The sequence below is a fragment of the Trachinotus anak genome, unplaced genomic scaffold (genome assembly GCF_046630095.1).
Source record: "Trachinotus anak isolate AG129_WGS33_773 ecotype Australia unplaced genomic scaffold, CSIRO_AGI_Tana_v1 ptg000016l, whole genome shotgun sequence".
In the NCBI taxonomy this organism is placed as follows: Eukaryota; Metazoa; Chordata; class Actinopteri; order Carangiformes; family Carangidae; genus Trachinotus; species Trachinotus anak.
In genome coordinates, this window is record NW_027273867.1 from 4,070,084 (window position 1) to 4,089,697 (window position 19,614).

At 42.2% G+C, this 19,614-nt stretch overlaps 1 protein-coding gene and 1 non-coding gene across 4 annotated transcripts; both read left to right on the plus strand.

The window, feature by feature from the left end:
- Positions 1–3,210: 3,210 nt before the first annotated feature.
- LOC139634700 (U11 spliceosomal RNA) lies at positions 3,211–3,344 on the plus strand. The gene has a single exon (XR_011694037.1). It is a non-coding gene; the product is annotated as a U11 spliceosomal RNA (small nuclear RNA).
- Positions 3,345–3,795: 451 nt separating this feature from the next.
- gmeb1 (glucocorticoid modulatory element binding protein 1) lies at positions 3,796–17,686 on the plus strand. 3 transcript variants are annotated; one of them, XM_071501274.1, is made up of 10 exons: positions 3,796–3,920; positions 5,353–5,543; positions 5,811–5,863; positions 5,992–6,107; positions 7,937–8,040; positions 9,823–9,971; positions 12,612–12,737; positions 12,853–12,990; positions 13,280–13,417; positions 15,945–17,686. In XM_071501274.1, exons 2-10 carry the CDS (start codon positions 5,416–5,418, stop codon positions 16,796–16,798), a joined length of 1,806 nt encoding a protein of 601 aa, XP_071357375.1. In that variant the 5' UTR covers positions 3,796–3,920; positions 5,353–5,415; the 3' UTR covers positions 16,799–17,686. The 3 variants fall into 3 exon arrangements, with proteins under 3 accessions (XP_071357375.1, XP_071357377.1, XP_071357376.1); XM_071501276.1 differs by having other exon boundaries at positions 13,295–13,417; XM_071501275.1 differs by lacking the exon at positions 3,796–3,920 and adding an exon at positions 4,340–4,445.
- The last annotated feature ends 1,928 nt before the right edge of the window (positions 17,687–19,614 follow it).

Genomic DNA, 19,614 nt, shown 5'->3' on the forward strand with positions numbered 1-19,614 from the left:
TTGGCCTGCTTGGCAGGGCCTGAAAAGAATGGCTCACCATTTTATGAAATAAGCTCATTCAGTTTCTGTCTAAGAGTCAGATGAGAAAGTTGATGTTTGTGTAATGACTGTGCGTTAAGTAGGACACTAGAGCCAGGAGGTAGTTAGCCTAGCTTAGCCTTAAGCAGGGGTAAACAGCTCGCCTGGCTCTCTCCAGCCACCTGCTATAACGCACTGGTGTCTTGTTAGTTACTTCTGAGTGTGATTGCAACGTGTGGTAAAACTGGGCCTATAAAGACATTAAGTCCTGTGCTCCCCAACTACATCTGGCATCCCGTGCTAGTCAGAGATGCTTGTAAAAGTGACAAAAGTAAAACATTAAATTCTTTTTATAGTTTGGTTTGGATACAAATTAAAGAAATGAGATACAGTGAGTTACTTAATGAGCCTTAGAAGTGTTGGTAGGCGCATTATTTCACTTTCTACCGAGTCAGGCTTGCTGCTTCCCCCTGCTTCCAGTCTTCATGCTAAGCTAGGCTAGTCGCCTCCTGGCTCCAGCTCTGTACTTAACGCACAGACTGGTCTCTATCTGAACAGCTAACCCTCAGACCCTCAGAAAGAAAGCTGATGGGTGTATTTCCCAAAACGCAGAACTGTTCCTTTAAAGTTATCAAAGTGCTTGTTCTTAATCACAGAAATCTGACAGAAGTGACCTCTTACAGTGCATCAGCTGACCCTGAAGGGTAGGACTTCCATCTGCCTAAATACAAATCTCCAGTGTAAAGCTGTTGCTTAAATTGCCGGAATTCTTTTCTTAACTGAGTAATGTTGACATACCATTGACAAAGCTGTAGTTTTTACATGGGTGAGAATATTTTGGAATTAGTGACTTAATACCGGCTGTAATGAAGCCTGTGCTGGTCAGCTTGCTGTTCTTAGCAGTGAGATGTATTTAGGATGAATGCACGTCTGCGCACATGACTTACACCGCACATGATGGCAGTAACTACCTTTAACACGGAGGATCATGTATGCTTTCAATTCCCCAGAGTCTTTTGACTGCAGACCCCATTAATCTGTTGTTTACAAGCCTGAAGGGTACAATAGACTGCAGTACACTTAGCCTGGGAACTCTCCTCGCACCGTTCACTCACCTTTCACCAGCATCTCATTAAAAAGAACCTGCTCACATACACACTGTAAACAGCAAGAGCTTATGCATTCTGCAGTTTTTACTTTGCATTCACGTGATCAAGCTTACATTGCTTTTTCTTTGTGTTGATAAATGCTGGATCAAATAAATATACTGTACAGTATGTGGTTGCAGCTTAGTATTTAGTAAGGAATGTATTCTAAAACATTAGCACCATCCCTTTATTTTTTACTTTTCTGTACAGAATCAACTGTGTTCTTCATGGTTAACCACCACATGTTATAGCCAGGATTAGTTCCAGTGTATAATATACGCTGTATGTTTTTTGTTTGTTGGACAATCAGATGCTAACATTTCATATTCATGGTGAAGGTGAGGACTTCATCACAGGGGTGCTATGCCTTGAAATCTAGCTAAACGTCCATCCAAAATCACCATTTGACAGCCAGTCTGACTGTGTTTAATACTACAACTACCTTCCTCAATTTTGTCTCATGTAAACAGGGTTAACTTGTATGCTATTCTCTGAATGTGTATGTTAAATCTCTGCTGTTAGCAAACTGTTCTCCAACGAGCGTGAGTACCATTCCTGAGCACTGCACTGAACAGTGTGAAAATGGCAACCTCAGAGTGTTGAAAGCACGGGTTAAACTTAAAGGATTCATTAAATGTGCTTGTTTCTCATCAGCCAGTAGCAGACGCCTGTGTATCCACCAGTGATAAGCAGATAAAAATCTAGAACACATTTACAGCTCCATTTGTAATCTTACAGACTGTACATAACAGTGAGCATTGTGAGTAATGATGATGATGATAATGACCAATCTTCAGTCCACATCCAGCCTCTCTCTTACTGAAATAAAAAGTAGTAGCTCAACATTTCTGGAAATGTGCGTATTCCCTTTCTTTCCAAGAACGAGATGAGAAGATTGACACCACTATGGACACTCTTATCTCATTCTGACATACTGTGAATATGCTAAATTCCCCAAAATGTTGAACTGTGCCTTTAATAATTGTACGTCATCCACTGGAATGATAAACCAGCCCACTGACAGGGCTTCTGTACCAGGAAACATCAGCAGCTGTCAGGCCTGCAGAATGGTACATAGCACAAAACTGTACAGCTTCTGAGCCCCACAGTCACATTTCACAGCTTTATTGAATAAATGTTATTTATTTTATATATTATGTAGAATGAATTCGCTTATTTGATGTGATTTTATTGATTGGTTAAAAAATAAATAAATAGATGTCCAATGAATACTGTTTGGCTTGGTTTGTTTGTTTTTTTTTTTAAGCATAGATTTGGCGGCCTCTTCTGGCAAAGAGAGGGGGGACAATCATGACCTAGATTGGTTATTTTGTTTGGGATTTTTTGAATGGTGATCATACCACTTTACACCCAAAGAAAGAGTTACATTGGTTCAGATTTTTATATTTTTGTATGAAGTTGGTATTTCATGGCAACTCTAGTCTGGCATAGAGATTAAATGTGTTTTATGTTTGGGAATTTGGAAAAATGATTTTAATAACTAATAATGACTACTACTAATTTAATAACTACACACAGATTACATATGGTCACCATTGAGGGCTACTTCTGATATTTTGTAGACAAGAGATCTTTAAATTTGACAATAAATATAAAATTAAGTAGTATTAATTTATACACATTTATATCCTGGCAAGGTGAAGAAGGTTTACACGTTATATTAACCTCTAAAATTTCAGAGCAGCCATGTGTACAGAAATCTATTGTTTTACCCACATTACATGAACGCAGCACTAGATGGTAGCGCACACATCAACTACTTAGAGCCAATAAAATGCTGTTGCCCCGCCTTTTCCTACCCATCATGCTCTTCGGCGGTCAAAACCCACATATTCAGCTGTTCTCAAATGTCGTTAATAATTACTAATACGTAAATGTTTTAAATAACTTCTGTCCGTATACATTGTATTTATACAGTACACCATAACATACTTCTGCACACAAGTCATTCTGCGGGTCGTGCACCTCTGAGTGAGGAACATGCCGCCTGTGCCTATATAATGAGATGTTCAAGTGCAACGTTAAAAAGGGCTTCTGCTATGTTTGGCACAGGCGGAGTGGAGATTTCCACTCTTCTTGCGGAATCGCCATCAAGAGATTTCGGAAGCACAATTTTTTAACTAGGGGCTGCTAGTGATCGTCTGTCCTGGCGCCCCGTCTGCTAATGTTGAAAGTCAAAGAAAGCGAGATAGAATATTATAAGTGGGTTAACCCGCTATGTCCTACTGTGTTATCATACGATCAGCGTCTTCATCAATATCAGTCAATACAACCGAGGAAGCGATGTCACCACTCAGTCTAGAGAATTGAACCTCAAAATCAATAATCATGTTGCAGCAACCTCAAAGTTAGACTTCGCTTTAGGATGAGGGTCAGCCTTGACATTGAGACTGATTTTTGCTTTACGCGTCAGCGCCCAGAACATATTCAAATATCATACAATGCCCGTGTTTCACAAATGAAACCACTGAACAGAATATCAAACACATGTTCAATCCAGCAGATGTAACTTCATAAAGTGTATAATAACAGAAGGCGTCCCCAGATGTGAAACACTCTCCACCCTCATGTGCAGCTGATGAAGTAACTGTGGTCGCAGTTGAATTTTGTCCGGGTTTACAAGAGCGTGAAAATAAGGCGAGCGCAGTTCAGCAGGAAGTCAAGCTATATCAGCGAAGTGCGCATGTGCCGCAGCTCTCCACAATCTAGGGATGTGTTTCTCTTCATAAAACGGTAAGGACAATCCTATTTCTGCCTGCGTGGTTTTAAATATACTTGGCGGTGAAATACCAGCCGCTCTAACGACACAAACGGTTGTTTTAGCCGGGGGTTTCGGGTATATTGCGGAGGGGGTTCAGCCAGCCAGGCTCGTACAGAATGGAGGGGCAACGCCGTCGCCGTGCCGTTGTTTGCTGTACGTGCCGCCGCACAGGGAGACGTCATTTTGAGGGGGAGCGGAGAGTTAAAATGCACAGTTACGAAGGGACGTACGGTTCATAGACAAGCGGCACGTAACCGTCACACTGTAAATGCAAAGCTTTACCCGTCTCGGACAGTATAGTTCACAATTTTGTCCAGTTCCCACACATCAAGTTACGCCCTTGCGTTAGCCATAATGGCTACCGCCGAGCCGAGCTGTGTGGATCCCGACAGCGAAAAGCAGTCAGCTGCCCGCTGCGGCCGTCACAACGCACCCAACTTTGGAAAAAGAAGTCTTTTATCTGCATCAGAACGGATGAATTTAGCACTAGTGTACCCGTGAGTGGTTTACTAACCCCATACCAGATGCCAGCCCCACAAATCACCCAAATACTGCGGTTTCAATTCCCCACTGCGCGGGGAAACCCACCACACTGCCGTTACATTTGGCTCAGAAATTGACACTTTTGACAAGCGGGGGCACACAGCCAGTAATGCACAGATAACCCGACGGACACGCCGTCTGTCAGTTTACGAGTCATTGTGGTCATGTGACAAATAACTCCTCCTGTGCACATCACGAAACCGTTACTTTGAAAATGTGGTTTTATATTTAGCTAGTTCATATTAAGCATTAGTTTACAGAAAAAAAATCAATTTTGGGTCAGTCGAAGCATTCCTGAAATGTGCCATTTTTTATTTTAAATTGGTGAATATAATGTCATGGTATGCTAAATTGAAATTGTTGAATTTGTAAATTTTAACCTACGAGTCTTGTACGAGTGGGTGTTGGTTCTGATTCTCAGCAAGAGAACATTCGCGTAAAAATGACAAATTTCTGAATGAAGTTTGGTTAATCTTTTTGTTCGTGGTAGAGAGAACAAAATATATTTAGATAGCTAGCAAATCATAGTGCAAATAGTATTTTTTTTTCAACTGGTCTAACTGCAGTTTGCTTACAATATGTTTACATGCACAGTGAAAAGTTACGTTAGTTAGCTCCCCAACGTTAGCTAGCTTAAGTTCAGCTATTCTAAAGTCAGGCCTTTAAACCAAGATTTGGAGATCTATTGGTCTCGTATTTAATTTTGAAAGTAACTTTGACTTAAAGAGGACTTTATGTCAAAAACAAAGCAAAACATTGTTTTGAATTTGCTTCTGCTTCCTCATCAGATGATAACCTAAAAAAACACAGGCTTGATATCATCTTCTATTTTTTGTTATTTTTCTCTTCCTCCTCCCTCAGATGAACAAACTCCTGGATAGCTGTTCTGTGAAGGCAGGCCCCCTCTGAGTGTGACTGAGTGTGATGGCGACCACAGGTGAGGTCACTGTGTCCATGGGAGAGGTGGTAATGGTAAAGGCTGAAGAAGAGGGTGACCCTGATGACCCTAATAAGACACAGGTCATCCTCCAACTCCAACCAATCACCACAGGGTATGTACTGAAGCTAAGTGTAACCTGATAAAGTCTGTGGGTTTTGCAAGGATGTGGACTGAAATTACAGATGAGTTCATTTCTTAACAATTTAACATAGCAAACAGCTACAGTAATGCCAGATGATTAGTCATTATTGGGTTTTTAATAGAGGCTGATCATGTAGATACTTACTGCAGATACAACATAGATAGCATCCTCTCCGAAGCTAGACAGCTTCCTCTATGACCTGCAAGAAAGTGAAAATGATAAGTGTTTTCTTTTCAGAGATGAATCTGCTGAAACAGATGCAGCTGTCATGGCTGTTGAAGCACATTCAGGTAAGAGATTATCAGAAGGATGTTTGGGCATCTTGAAAGATTCACGATTCATACTTTTTGCAGATTACATGACAAAAATCCTCTAGTCTGCTTATGTTTAAGTGTTGTGTATCTTTTCTTTCTTTTAGAACAAACTGAGGGAGATGACGTAGAAATTGGTTTTCCCATAACCTGTGGTGACAGTAAAGCTGTGTTGCTAGTGAAGAAATTTGTGTGCCCGGGAATCAATGTGAAATGTGTTAAGGTTGGTATTCATTATGGTTTTTAGGTCCACATTGAAGCAAAACAGCAACTACGCCAGGGTTTCACATTTGGTCTTCGAAAGCTCGCCCACCTGCAAATATATTTTGGGTGACAACATGTCACAGGAGACATAAACTGTTTTATTAAAGCACAAAAAACACAAAATGTAACACAAAAGATTTACAAATGGCTGTTAACAAACATTACTGTACATAGCTAAACGTTAATGAGGCCACTGAATAGTCAGTCACTTATAAATAAAATAAACATGTACTGCTGACATGTGTCCAATAATAACTGCATTGGACCACCTGTTTATTTTGTCTCACTTGTCTCACAACTACAACTATAGGTGGGCATGTGCAGTGGCTGCCTGGCTTGAGTCTGTCATGAATAATGAAATATGATGAATATTTTAGTTGTTTTTTTTTTTTTTTGCCGTTTCTTTTTCAGACATTGTGTTATGAGTCACATCGAACAGACGCTCACTATTATCTATCATAGCTGCTCTAGCTGATCCAGCAATGAGCATCAAAGTACAACAGATGTTCTGACCAAAATAAAATGTTGGCTCAAAGGAAATACAAACAAGTGACACAGGAGAAGTTAGGCTGTTGTCAGCATTGCAAAAAAAACAAAAAACTAAACAAATACAGTGCATTAGGCTGTGAAACAAAGTATGAACTAAATCAATCCGTCAGTCCACAGCAAACGGGATGCACAGCTTTGTTTTTCTGCAACACAAGGCAAAGCATTGACTGGACAACACAAGAAAAACAAACAATGAATATAGGACAGGGCCATTAAGAAGAGTGTAGCCAGGAAACAAGAAAGCAAAGTGATACTCGTTTTCAGGTGCTGTGTTGATATGGTGTGTGTGCGTGCGTGTGTGTGTAAGTGCACGTGTCTGTGCTTGCCTGTGTCCCACATTATAAGGTGTATGGGAGAGAGAGGAAGGGAGAAAAGGTGTTGGCGAGTGAAGTGGAAACACAGGAGAACAAAAAGAAATAAAAGAAACATGAGAGAGTCAGAAAGGATTAAAAAAAAAAAAGAGAAAAAAAAAGCTAAAGCTGATGCTGTCTGCCACAACTCCTGACTCCTGATAATGATAATAATAACTTCACTGCCCCCAGGCATGTGCCACCACTCAGGAGCTGGTGAACAGGCCAGCAGGATCAGGCACGCTGAGTCGACAGTGTTTTTATCGCTACATTTTTAGATTACTGCTATCGTTTCTGTGACGTTAATGTTTTGTTTTTTTTTTGTAAGTGGAGATTTTAATTTATTGTGTCTGATGTTTGTCCTGCTTTGGGGTTGCCCCTAAACCCTTATAGGAAAGCCCCCATCCACCCACAGTGTATTTCCCTTTTTTCTTGTTCTTTAACGTCCCTTTATATGTGTGTGGGAATGTACAGACAGATGACAAATCAAAGAAAAGAACAAGTGTGTCTTAGTAAGGTGTTGGTCACCACACCAGAGCAACTCCATTGTGTCTTGACATTATCGATACTGGAGGGATGAACACCAGCGCCATCTAACATCACTCCAAAATCAACTAGAGGGGGAAAAAAAAACAACGAAAAAAACATTGAAAATGATTGAAAAACTTTCCTCACTCACTTTGTTAAAGTTTTCTTGTTATTTCCTGTTGATACAAAATGGTACGAAAGATTATTTCTCTATCCCAACTGTTAACTTTATTATGTAGAAAACGTTTTCAGGCAGCAGTATAGATACAGTATATCATTTTTCTTTTGTGGCGTTTTATCATCTACACTGTATTGAATAAGCTCAGTATGGTCATTTAACCACCACCACTCTCTCCACCAGTATGAAGACCAGCTGATCAGCCCCAAACAGTTTGTTCACATCTCTGGAAAAGCCACTCTGAAGGACTGGAAGAGAGCCATCAGGATGGGTGGAGTCATGCTGAGGTGAGGGTCCTCATGTTTGGATGAGTGAAGCAAAAGCTGCGTTTCAATATTTTGGTTGTTTGCACCGCACATTACGATTAGTTATCACCACTGCCTGCAGTCTTTCTCAAGACCATTTTCTGATTCCCCTCTAAAACTTCATATTTAAATAATTCAACTAGAATGGCTTTCAATAGAGTGCATACCCCCGACAAAGCCAAATAGTCCCACACATGTCTCACTCTATAATAAAAAAAGTTAGTCGTCTGAGAGAAGTAGCCTGAGACACCAGCATCATATAATTCATATAGGCTCCTCCTTTTGTCGCCCAGACTCCCTTTGAAAACGGAGCCAATTTTCTGACATGTTGAATTTGTGAAACTTTGTGAAATTCTGTCTACACCACAGTCATTATTCGTGCTTTCTCGTGACTCTGACATGTAAATAAAGCACAAGTTCTTTCTGTCTGCATATAAACACAACTCAGACTGCTGGTTCTTGGCATCCATCATCAGCTGCTCCCGGTGTTGTGCCGCAGTAATGATGCTACAGGGTGATGTTGCTGACTCTGGGGCAGAGAGGCAGAATTAAAATGAGAGACTGCTGTATGTGTGTCTAATAAAGCTATGCGTGGGTTTTCCTCCTACAGTCTAAACACATTCTACATAATAATGTTAATGACTCTAAATTGTGTGTAGGTGTGAATGTGAGCGTGACTGGTTGTTTGTCTCTATACAGCATGTCGGTCCTGTGATAGACTGGCGATCTGTGTGTACCCAGCCCTCACTCAGTGTCAGCTGGGATTGGCTGCAGCCCCTGCAACCCTGAAAGGATAAACAATATGTCTCATGAATGAATGAATGAATATTAAATCTACGATGCGTGCATGTCTGCATGAATTCAGTAAACTGAGCATTTACATTACTGTGTTCCTTTTTCCTTAGAGTCCTAGAGTCAGGGACATAGGTCTGTATCCAAACAGCTGGCTGCTCACACTCATCAGTCCTGCCTCTCTCTGGATAACGAATTATCCAGAGTGATGTTATATGAACGTCCTTCACGGAAATGCCCCCTCATGATCTTACTCCATCCTTTCAAACTCAGTTTAAAAATGGTCCCATTAGCATCCTCATACATCAGCGTGCAGTCAGTGTGTCGATGGGGTTTACCTCCGTATAATCTGAAATGACGTGAGTTCCATCCAATCACTAGCAGGAATTGTTGTCCCTGCCTGTTACATTATGTGAAATGTCTCGTTTTCTGTTTTGTTGTGAAAAGTTGTTTTGTACCTCGTGGCCACCGTCGATTCCAGACGCCATCGACCTGACACCAGAAACCCGTTCCTGTCTGTAGGCAGAGCTCCCTTTTCTGTTGCCGTCTTGAGGTTTACCGTATTTACAAAAATATTTGAGAAAAATCTTTTACTGAGCAGCTTTTAACACAAATATTGTATTCTGCTGTTGCACATTGTCGGATGCGTGTGCTGTATGGGCTTTTTTTTTTTTAACCTGCTCAGATTATATTCTAACCACCCCGGCTGTTTGTGTGGGCAAAGTCCTGCGTGAATCAGCCGTTCACGGACAGATAGTGCATGTACATTAAATCGATGAGAGACACCTCTGATTGTAATAAATTATGTAAACCTGTGTCAGTTTTTGTTTCTGGCGAGGACAAAAGAAGTCATACTTTTAAATATCTATACTGAAAACACCTTGTAAATATAAAAATCAATATGATCCTACTTTTCTTTTTCTTCTTGTATTTTATTGCTGATTGTTACCATTCTTAATTTCTGCTCTCCAGAAAAATGATGGACTCAGGTCAGCTTGACTTCTACCAGCACAGCACGCTGTGTACCAACACGTGTCGCAGCACCAAGTTTGACCTTCTCATCAACAACACACGGTTCCCTCCAGATGGCAGCAGACTCACCACGCCCACCTCCTCTCAAGGTGAGAACATGCCGTGGTCATGACAGTGTCAGCGAATGAAAAATCTGACATGTATCACTAGGATTGTGCATTGTTTAGATTTTTGTGATTCTGATTTTGCTCCAACAATCTGTTATACATCGTATAAGAAACGTTTATTTATAGCAGATTTATGCTACAACAAACCATCATTTGTCCTAAATCATCAATTATTTTGTGATTCTTCCTGATGAAAAGAAAAAATAATGAGAAATACAAAGTTTATTTTGGCTCTTTACCACTCATTTTACCTGACTTTATAACTCTACTTTAAACATGTTCCTTTTTTATAGCGGCTGCAGGAAAAGAGTCATCATAGTAATTTGACACGGATATTGCACTGCATCATTACTCTCTTTTTAAGAGTAGCCTCAGCCCCAGTTCACCATATTGTAAAAACTATCTACAGTGGTATGAAAAAGTTTAGGCACCCCTGACAATTTCCATTATTTTCATTTATAAATCATTGGGTGCTTGGATCAGCAGTTTCATTTTGATCAGTCAAATAACTGATGGACACAGCATTATTTCAGTAGTGAAATGAGGTTTATTGGATTAACAGAAAATGTTCAATATGCATCAAAACAAAATTAGACAGGTGCATAAATTTGGGCACTCCAACAGAAAAATCACATCAATATTTAGTCGAGCCTCCTTTTGCAAAAATAACAGCCTCTAGAGGCTTCCTATAGCCTCTAATGAGTGTCTGGATTCTGGATGAAGGTATTTTGGACCATTCCTCCTTACAAAACATCTCCAGTTCACTTAGGTTTGGTGGTTGCTGAGCATGGACAGCGCGCTTCAAATCATCCCACAGATTTTCAATGATATTCAGGTCTGGGGACTGGGATGGCCATTCCAGAACATTGTACTTGTTCCTCTGCATGAATGCCTGAGTCGATTTTGAGCAGTGTTTTGGGTCGTTGTCTTGTTGAAATATCCAGCCCCGGCGTAACTTCAACTTTGTGACTGACTCTTGAACATTATTCTCAAGAATCTGCTGATATTGAGTGGAATCCATGCGACCCTCAACTTTAACAAGATTCCCAGTACCGGCACTGACCACACAGCCCCACAGCATGATGCAACCTCCACCAAATTTTACTGTGGGTAGCAAGTGTTTTTCTTGGAATGCTGTGTTCTTTCGCCGCCATGCATAACGCCCCTTGTTATGACCAAATAACTCAATCTTTGTTTCATCAGTCCACAGGACCTTATTACAAAATGAAGCTGGCTTGTTCAAATGTGCCTTTGCATACCTCAAGCGACTCTGTATGTGGCGTGTGTGCAGAAAAGGCTTCTTCCGCATCACTCTCCCAAACAGCTTCTCCCTGTGCAAAGTGCGCTGAATTGTTGAACGATGCACAGTGACACCATCTGCAGCAAGATGATGTTGTAGGTCTTTGGAGGTGGTCTGTGGGTTGTCTTTGACCATTCTCACCATCCTTCGCCTTTGCCTCTCCGATATTTTTCTTGGCCTGCCACTTCTGGCCTTAACAAGAACCGTGCCTGTGGTCTTCCATTTCCTCACTATGTTCCTCACAGTGGAAACTGACAGCTGAAATCTCTGAGATAGCTTTTTGTAGCCTTCCCCCAAAACCATAATGTTGAACAATCTTTGTTTTCAGGTCATTTGAGAGTTGTTTTGAGGCCCCCATGTTGCCACTCTTCAGAGGAGAGTCAAAGAGAAGAACAACTTGCAATTGGCCACCTTAAATACCTTTTCTCATGATTTGATGCACCTGGCTATGAAGTTCAAGGCTTAATGATCTCACCAAACCAATCTAAAAAACTAAAAACTAAAAAAACTAAGTAGTTACAGGTGTTCAAATCAACACAATGACAAGGGTGCCCAAATTTTTGCACAGCCTATTTTTCACATCTGATTTAATTTCATACAACTTAATATTGCTACACTAAAAATCTTTGTCTGGAAAATACCCCAGTACTCAGCTTTTATTAGAAAATGAATGGCATGCCAATGTGATCATTTTCTGTGAAGACAGAGTAAATTATTATGCAGCCTCAAAGGGGTGCCTAAACTTTTTCATACCACTGTAACTGCGTCGATGTAAGTGACGATAACTGATGAGTTGCACTGACCACGATCACGGTGGATGACACAGGCTAAGAACCACCTGACGATAAGCTTCAGATTCACACAAATATCGAATACATTTGAAAACTTTATATGCATGATTCTTATTAATTTTTTATTGGTTACATAAATAACCTGAGCTCTAAGCTCTTTAGCTCTAAACTGTTACTGTTAGGACTACTGACCCTCCAGGCTGTCATCAGGTGTAAAGGATCAAAAACCTGTGACTTGTATAGAAACCAAATAATCCCACACTTTGTCCATCACTTGAACTCGCTGAGGAGTGAATAGCTTTTCTCTCCTCAGACCTTCAACATGCAAAATTCAAATGCTGCTTGTTGATCAGTCCTATATCTCTGTGTCTTGTAATCTGGATAAATGTCCTCCCAGACAAACTTAACAGTCAAATGTATAACTGGCCTGGTAGCTGGTACCTCAACAGGAAGGGTGAGGCTGGAGAATTAGTGCATCTGGATGGAGTTGTTGTTTCAGTCTGCCTCTTGTGCTCTCTTCTGTGACTGCAGCTCAGGTGGTTCTGGGTAATGGCGGGGCCGTTGGCGAGGACAGACCAGACGTTCTGAGTGGGAAGGGGGACTGGAGCTCAGGCTCACTGGAGTCTGCAGACAAGAAGGAATCCAGTGAGATCTCAGGTCAGAGAGCGAGTACACATTCCAGCACAGATCGTTCATTTCAGTAGTGGTCATTTGTTGAGGAGGTCACACGTGAATAAATGCAGAGCTCACCGGTGACTTTGTCTGTCCACAGAGGACACGCTGAACTTCTGGAAGGGTATTGCTGACGTGGGTTTGCTGGGTGAGGTGGTGACCAACATCAGCACTGAGTTGCTGGAGCTGCTGCACAGCGTGCAGCAGCTCAGGGATCTGGCTGCCATACAGGACACAGGTACAGAGTAAAACTAATGCACACTGGCTGCTGGGAACTGCACCATCATTACAGAGCATAAGCAGGGCTTAGGGCTTGTTCAGAGCTGCATTAACAAATGGAAAGAAAGAACAAATTCAGCTGCTGGTGGAAGCTGAAGGATGAAAAACCAACAGCAGAGCTCTTTTAGAAAAGTCGCTGTCAGAGTAATGAGTGAATACGTAACAATTCATTGTGTGCAACAGCTGAATTTGTTCCTGCTTTCTGACTGACAAAGTGACCGTTTGATTGATTGCCGCACTGATCCCAGATTCCTGTCTGGTAGAGGTGGCGGTGCTCAGTAACCTCGCCCAAGTGTTCGGCCTGCTGGACTCGGTCAAGAAGATTCTGGAGAAGAGGAGGCAGCAGACGGATCCCAGCCAGGAGCAGGTCCTCAGCACTCTCACCAGTGAGTACAGAACACAAACAAGGCTCTGTTTCAGGTGCTGCCACACTGCAGATGGCTTTTCTCCTCTATCATCATCATCATCATGATCATCATGATCATCACCATCATCATCATCATCATCATCATCATCATCATCATCATCATCATCATCATCCAGTTAGCCCACTGGATTTGTTGTTTGCTTTGTTTTCATTATAAAAACATGAACACTAATTTCAGATCAAATCCCATATGGCATCAGTGTTTTCCTCTTCTTCTGACCCACTGTGTCAATGTCCTTCAGTTAATCATTCATTATGTGGTGATGGTTAAAGTTACAGAACTACATACACGCTTCATGTACTGTACAAAGCATATGAAGTTTCACAAAGCATCAGATAACAGCTGAAAGTGACGTGTCTGTTTTGAACTTCACCATGGAAGTAAGTACCAAGATGATTGGGATGTTTTGGTTCAATATAAAAAATTCATAACAACTGCAGAAATACTCTGTCTTCATGCAGAGAGAAGGAGCAATATGGTCATTAGCTGCCTCTGATGGTTCACATGTAACTGCATGAAACACCGTGTGTTTGAAATCCCTCACTCATTCACTGCTTCCTCCTCACCATCCAGGGAGTTTTATGTCGATTAATGTATAATGAGCTCATCTGAAACACGAAGAAACACCGTCAGACTCCACTCTGGTCATTTTCTCTGCGTTGTTTCTGTCTTTCAGAGCAGTGGTCGGAAACTAGCGGCTCACGGGTCAAAACTGACCCGTCAACAATAATATCTGGCATGAAAGATCACTCTGATGCTCCGATTTTCTTTTTTTAATTATACTTTTATCCATGTTGTGAGTGAATGACAAACACATTCATGCATCAGACTGAGGGCTGCACTGTGGTCAGTTCGTAGCTCCTGGTGCTAAAATAGATCTCCATCATGGCAGCAACAGTTCCCTGAAGAATCACTTCCTGTTTAGCGATTTTTCCTACAATAGCACGAGAAAGTGTGTTTTTGTTTTGTTTTTCACCAGTGCTTTATTTCAAGCTATTTTTGAGTTTTTATTCTGAAAAGTTATGACAGGAAGTTATAAAGGCTCTGTTGCTTACTTGACAGACCTCTGAAATAGTGGACATGATGTGTGATAATAATAAAAGTGTAGTAAATCAGTCAAACGTATATGTGATTGTTGGCCACAGTGACACACATAAACAGTAACAAAGTGAATTCTAAGTTTATCAATCAATTTCTTAAATTAGTCTTTGATTATGTTCGCCATCTAATTGATTGGAAAAAATTGGTCCAAGGCCAAACTAACTTGCCGACCCCTGATAGAGGGCATAATAATAGTCACTGTATATTAGGACAACACAACAAAATGGCAAACTCACTATATAGTGGACTACACAGGGAGTGGTGAGTGACTTTGGGACACAGACTAAATTGAAGAATAATGAACTGAAAACTCTTTAGAGCGCTTTGTGTTTTCCTGAGTTTACAGAATGATAAAAGTTAATCACCTGTAACCTGGTGTAACCTGAGCCTCAGTTACGAAACAGGTTGTCTTCACAACATTTTTCCACCCCCATGCTAAAGCAGGTGAGATCCTGCTTAAGTCCTGTGTGGTCCTCAGAGAGACCACAGGCTGTTGGCCCACACTCAGGCTTAGTGTGCAACACTGGAGCAGGTAGCACAACACAGGGAGCAGTTGCAGGAAGGCAATGAGGAGCATTTGTTTAGCAAAGCAGCAGCTAATCTGCAGTTTTGCAGTGATGACCAGAGCCAGTATTCATCAGACTTCTCTGAAGGCTCTGAAGTATCGACTGAAAGATTTTGAACCTTACTTTCAGTCAGTCCAGTGTTGAGCAACACACACCCAGCAATGAATGAATGGCAAAGAGATAATGATTGACAATGTAAACACAATTTTATAAAAATAAATGATAAATAAATAAATAAAATATGTCTTAGTGGGAGAAACTGACAAAAACAACCCTTTAATTAACGCTTAAAATTGATTCATATCCTGTTATCATATTATAGTGTGTTACAGACCAGTTATGAAAGGTGTGTACACTGCTTATAAATGCCAAATAGGAGGTTATTAAACTATACCTCAGGGTTTGGCTTAAATGTGAATTGGATATTTTGAAATCAGTTTTCCTATTGTATAATATCTGCAGTGAAATGTTTACAAATGCTAATATGTTCTGGTTGTGCCACCTGCCTGTAGATTAGAAGCTGCGTTGAAAGAAAACCTTGTTCCAGTATCTTAATTCTTGCACATTAAATGTGGTGATGATGCGGCACTGAGTGACCTGAAAGGACTTGGACACAGTATGAAAATTGAGTCAGTGTTGCTGTCTGGAGATTGGATTTGACATTTGCTGGTTCAAGCAGCACTCACCGCCTGATGAATATTGATGTCACATGACAGCATCAGGGCGGGTAAAATCTAACCATTAGAAGAAAAGTAATGTGAAATACTCCTGATTTAGTTGCTGTTGTGCTCAGCTTTCATGTTGTTTGCTCTGTGCAGACCTGGAGGTGCAGCTGGAAGAGCAGAGGAAGCAGCAGCAGGTGCGAGCTCTCCTCTCCTGCCCGCAGCCGGCCAAAAACAAAACTCCCACCAAGCGCCCGACCAAGCGGCCTCGTCTCCAGAGGCCCGCCTCCACCACCACCCTCCTGACCTCCCCCATCAACCAGCAGGCCACGCTGCAACCCCAGCAGTTCACCGTTCTCTCGCCCATCTCGCTGTCCTCTGTGGGTCAGCCGTTCACTGTGGCCGGCCTGCCCATCGCCTCCCTCGCCCAGTCCTCCAACACGGTCACCCTGCTTCCCGCTGGCTCGCAGCTCTTCACCCGCTACATGGTGACCGGAGACGGAAAGGCGGACACCATCACCTTGCACCCGTCCTCAGGCCTCACACTGGTGGGCACCACCGCTATGCAGGACTCCAGCCAGCTAGGCACGGTGGTGAGCCCTGTAGAGCTGGTGCACCTGAGCCAGCAGAGCGGCGGCGCAGAGGTGGTGCCCATAGAAGGCCAGGTGGTGGACGGCACCATGCTGGTGCAGCAGGAGATGATGCAGAGCGAGGTGGACACAGGCCAGGAGCACACGGTCATCGAGATCAACCCGGCTCCGGTGGAACAGGCGGTGGGGGTGATGGAGCTGCAGCTGACCGGGGAGTCGGGCAGAGACGGGACCGCCATGGTTGTCCAGAGCGGGATGGAGGTGACGATGGCCACAGGGGGGGAGGAGACGCAGTGCCAAATGCAGGAGGGGCAGACTGAAGGGGTTCAGGGGCTGCAGCTGGATGCCAGCGGACAGTTGTCAGGTGTACAGATAGTGGTGATAGAAGAAAATACTCAGGAAGAAAACAAGGTGAAATGAGACACACCTCCAATTTTATCCAGCAAAGCAGGTTTGAACTCGTGCTGAGCTAAAACAGACTCATGAAACTGTAAATACACCAAATTTCCAAAATCCACAGATCAACTTGGCCTAAGACCAAGCATTAGGGTAGCCATTTTCCTTTTTTGGCGTGTCTGTGTGTGCGTGTATGTGTGCGTGCGTGGTTGTGCGTGTGTGTGTGTACAAGCTCCTCTCAACTCCTTGTTGACTTTTACTGAAACAAAGAGGCATCACAACCAAGAATATAACGTACGCTCCTGTTTGTTTTGTATTTGAAGGATGGTTCCAGTTTATTATAGCTTGGGTCTTATTTTCTGCCAGCGTTTGTATCTTTAGCATCATCACTGAACTCACCAAGCTAAGTACTGAGATCTGCCCATGTAGACGTCACTTAAAGGGAGCCGGAACAGTCCAGTGTTGAAACAAACAGTCCTCTAGGTGGACCGCAATGATTTGAAGGAGTAAAAGACAATAAAACCTTATTATTATTACCCAAACTATCACAGTTTACTGAATTTACAGCCTACCGTTAGTTGAATTCACAGCTTTAAAGTACAATGACTTTTGTTTTTACCTCCGAATAAAGTGGCTAAGATCAGATGTGTCCGGACCCTGGACCCTGGACCAGCACCAGGCCTTGCGGCATTTGCTGCGGGGCTGTGAGGAAACTGTAAGGTTTGCCTGTAAGACCTGAATAATGATTATACAACAATGAACTGATTTTGATCTAAAGTTTGACATCAGCACACAAGGTCATCAGTCTTCACCTGCTGTGTTCATGTAACTCTTGGAACCAACCACGAGTTGACACGTAAAAAAAAGAAAAAAAAAAAGATATGGAGAGTTTGAGGAGGAGTTTGAAAGAGCTGTACACGAGGTGGATGAGGTGAAAGGCCGGATGTGTGTTTTTCTATCAGAGTGGGGATTCAGCCGTGTGTCGAACAGCGCAGAGAGCTGAATTAATGGAGGGGGGGTTGTTTAAGGTACAGACAGTAACAACATTTAAAGGTAAGACACTGCACAACAGTCTATAATATTCACAGACAGGACTTTACAACTCTTCAAAGATTTCAAGATCATGAGGTAAACGGAAGCGGGGCCTTCACGTTACAAAATAATCCACCTGGAGCTCTTTTCAGATGATGGGTTGCAGCAGCACAAGTTGAGCCAGAGTCCTCTTTGAAAGCATCTCTGCAGCGACAGACAGGCTCAATCTAATCAGTGTTTTTAATGCAGGACTAAAATAATCCTGAACGCTGCCTTAGAGTCAATTTTTTAATTTGGTCATGATAATAGACCTTAAATCCGTCAATATGAAAATGTTCTGTGGTGCAAAATAAGTTTGGGACCCGCGGTTCAGATAATCGGCTAAATGCCTTGCTTGTTTACAACCTGTGTTATCATCTCACCGCTCATAGTTGTTTTCCTTATCAGACTGAGTTGTAAACATGTTGTGTTCCCAGATCTCAGTAATTAACATTGGTTGGTGCATTACTGATAATAAACAAAAACAAAACAAAACAAAAAAACGATGACCGGAGCTGAGAAAATGAGACCAAAACAGAATTATCCTTCGAGCCTCCATGAACAACCTGAGGAGAATTCACTGTAAAGTCTCCGTGCAGGGCTTTAATGGTGCTGATGATCCATCAGTTCACATCCTCTTACACTGACTCAGTAGCAGCAGGCTGTAACTTTCAGGCGGCTCCACTGATGATCAGGCTCATTACCAGTTACAGTGTTGGCGTCACTTAAGGCTGGGATTAATTGCACTGTCTGTTGTGTCGTAGTATTGCATCCAAGCTGTATTGTTTTTGCACTGTGTGACGTCCGTTTAGGTCGACAGGAAGATGTTTGCAACAAGGCCTGCTCTCTGAACATTTGGCCAGGCTGTTGGGTATGCTGCGTTTTTCTGTGCATAGTTCCATGGCAGTAGACTGAACTCCTCTCATTGGGCTTGTATGGCTTCTGCACTGTCAGTGGTTTCTTTACTGCCTGGTTTCATTAACAAAACTCTTTTTCCTTCATTGCGAACATCTATTGCTTTTCCTCATAGGTAGTGAGAGCTACTGGACTGATTAAGTCAATATATAAAAGAACATATATATACTTAATGTCAAATGTGGTATGCCTGTATTTTACACTTGTAAAAAGTAGTGTCATATTTATTAGTTTCCCATCTGGCCTCTCCGTCTAAGGTGCAAACCTGGATGAATTTATGCTCTTGGCTTTAGCTCACATCAACAAAGACCTGTTCAAGACTTGTGCATTTCCAATAATTTAATTTAACAAATGAGGGTATTTGCATACTGACTTTGTAATGTGTTTTAATATCAGATTAAAACTGAAAAAAAAAAAAAAAAAAAAGTGTGAGTGGTTGTGTCCATGTTTCGCCACCAGAGTGCGCTGTGTGCTCGCTACGCTACGGCCTGAAACTGGAGACGAGGGTCACAGCTGCATTAATACATGGAGGAAATCGGTCTGCTGCTGTAATCTCTGACTTCTCCATGTGTCAGGTTTATTGCAGTGTGCGGTGTAATCTGCACTGTCATGGGTGCTGTCCATGACAGGCAGGCCTCTCTGGAGGCTGAGTCGTGCTGACAGGGCATCGGGGCTCTCTGGTTATTACAGTCCTCCCTTCTTGTAGCCCCTAACACTCCCAGACAGACTGTATTAAGGAAAGGGCACGAGGATTTGGGTTATACAAGCACAAAAACAGGCACATGCACAAACTGCAAGGCTGAAAGAGATACTGATGAACTGGTTGTAGGTGTGTGCGTATCTGCTTGTGTGTG

Excerpts from the sequence above, each read along its gene's own strand:
- gmeb1 (XM_071501274.1), top strand. The coding sequence starts at position 5,416 with ATGGCGACCACAGGTGAGGTCACTGTGTCCATGGGAGAGGTGGTAATG. Across the intron at positions 5,544-5,810 it reads CTCCAACCAATCACCACAGG|AGATGAATCTGCTGAAACAG; the intron begins GTATGTACTGAA and ends TTTTCTTTTCAG. Across the intron at positions 9,972-12,611 it reads CACGCCCACCTCCTCTCAAG|CTCAGGTGGTTCTGGGTAAT; the intron begins GTGAGAACATGC and ends CTGTGACTGCAG.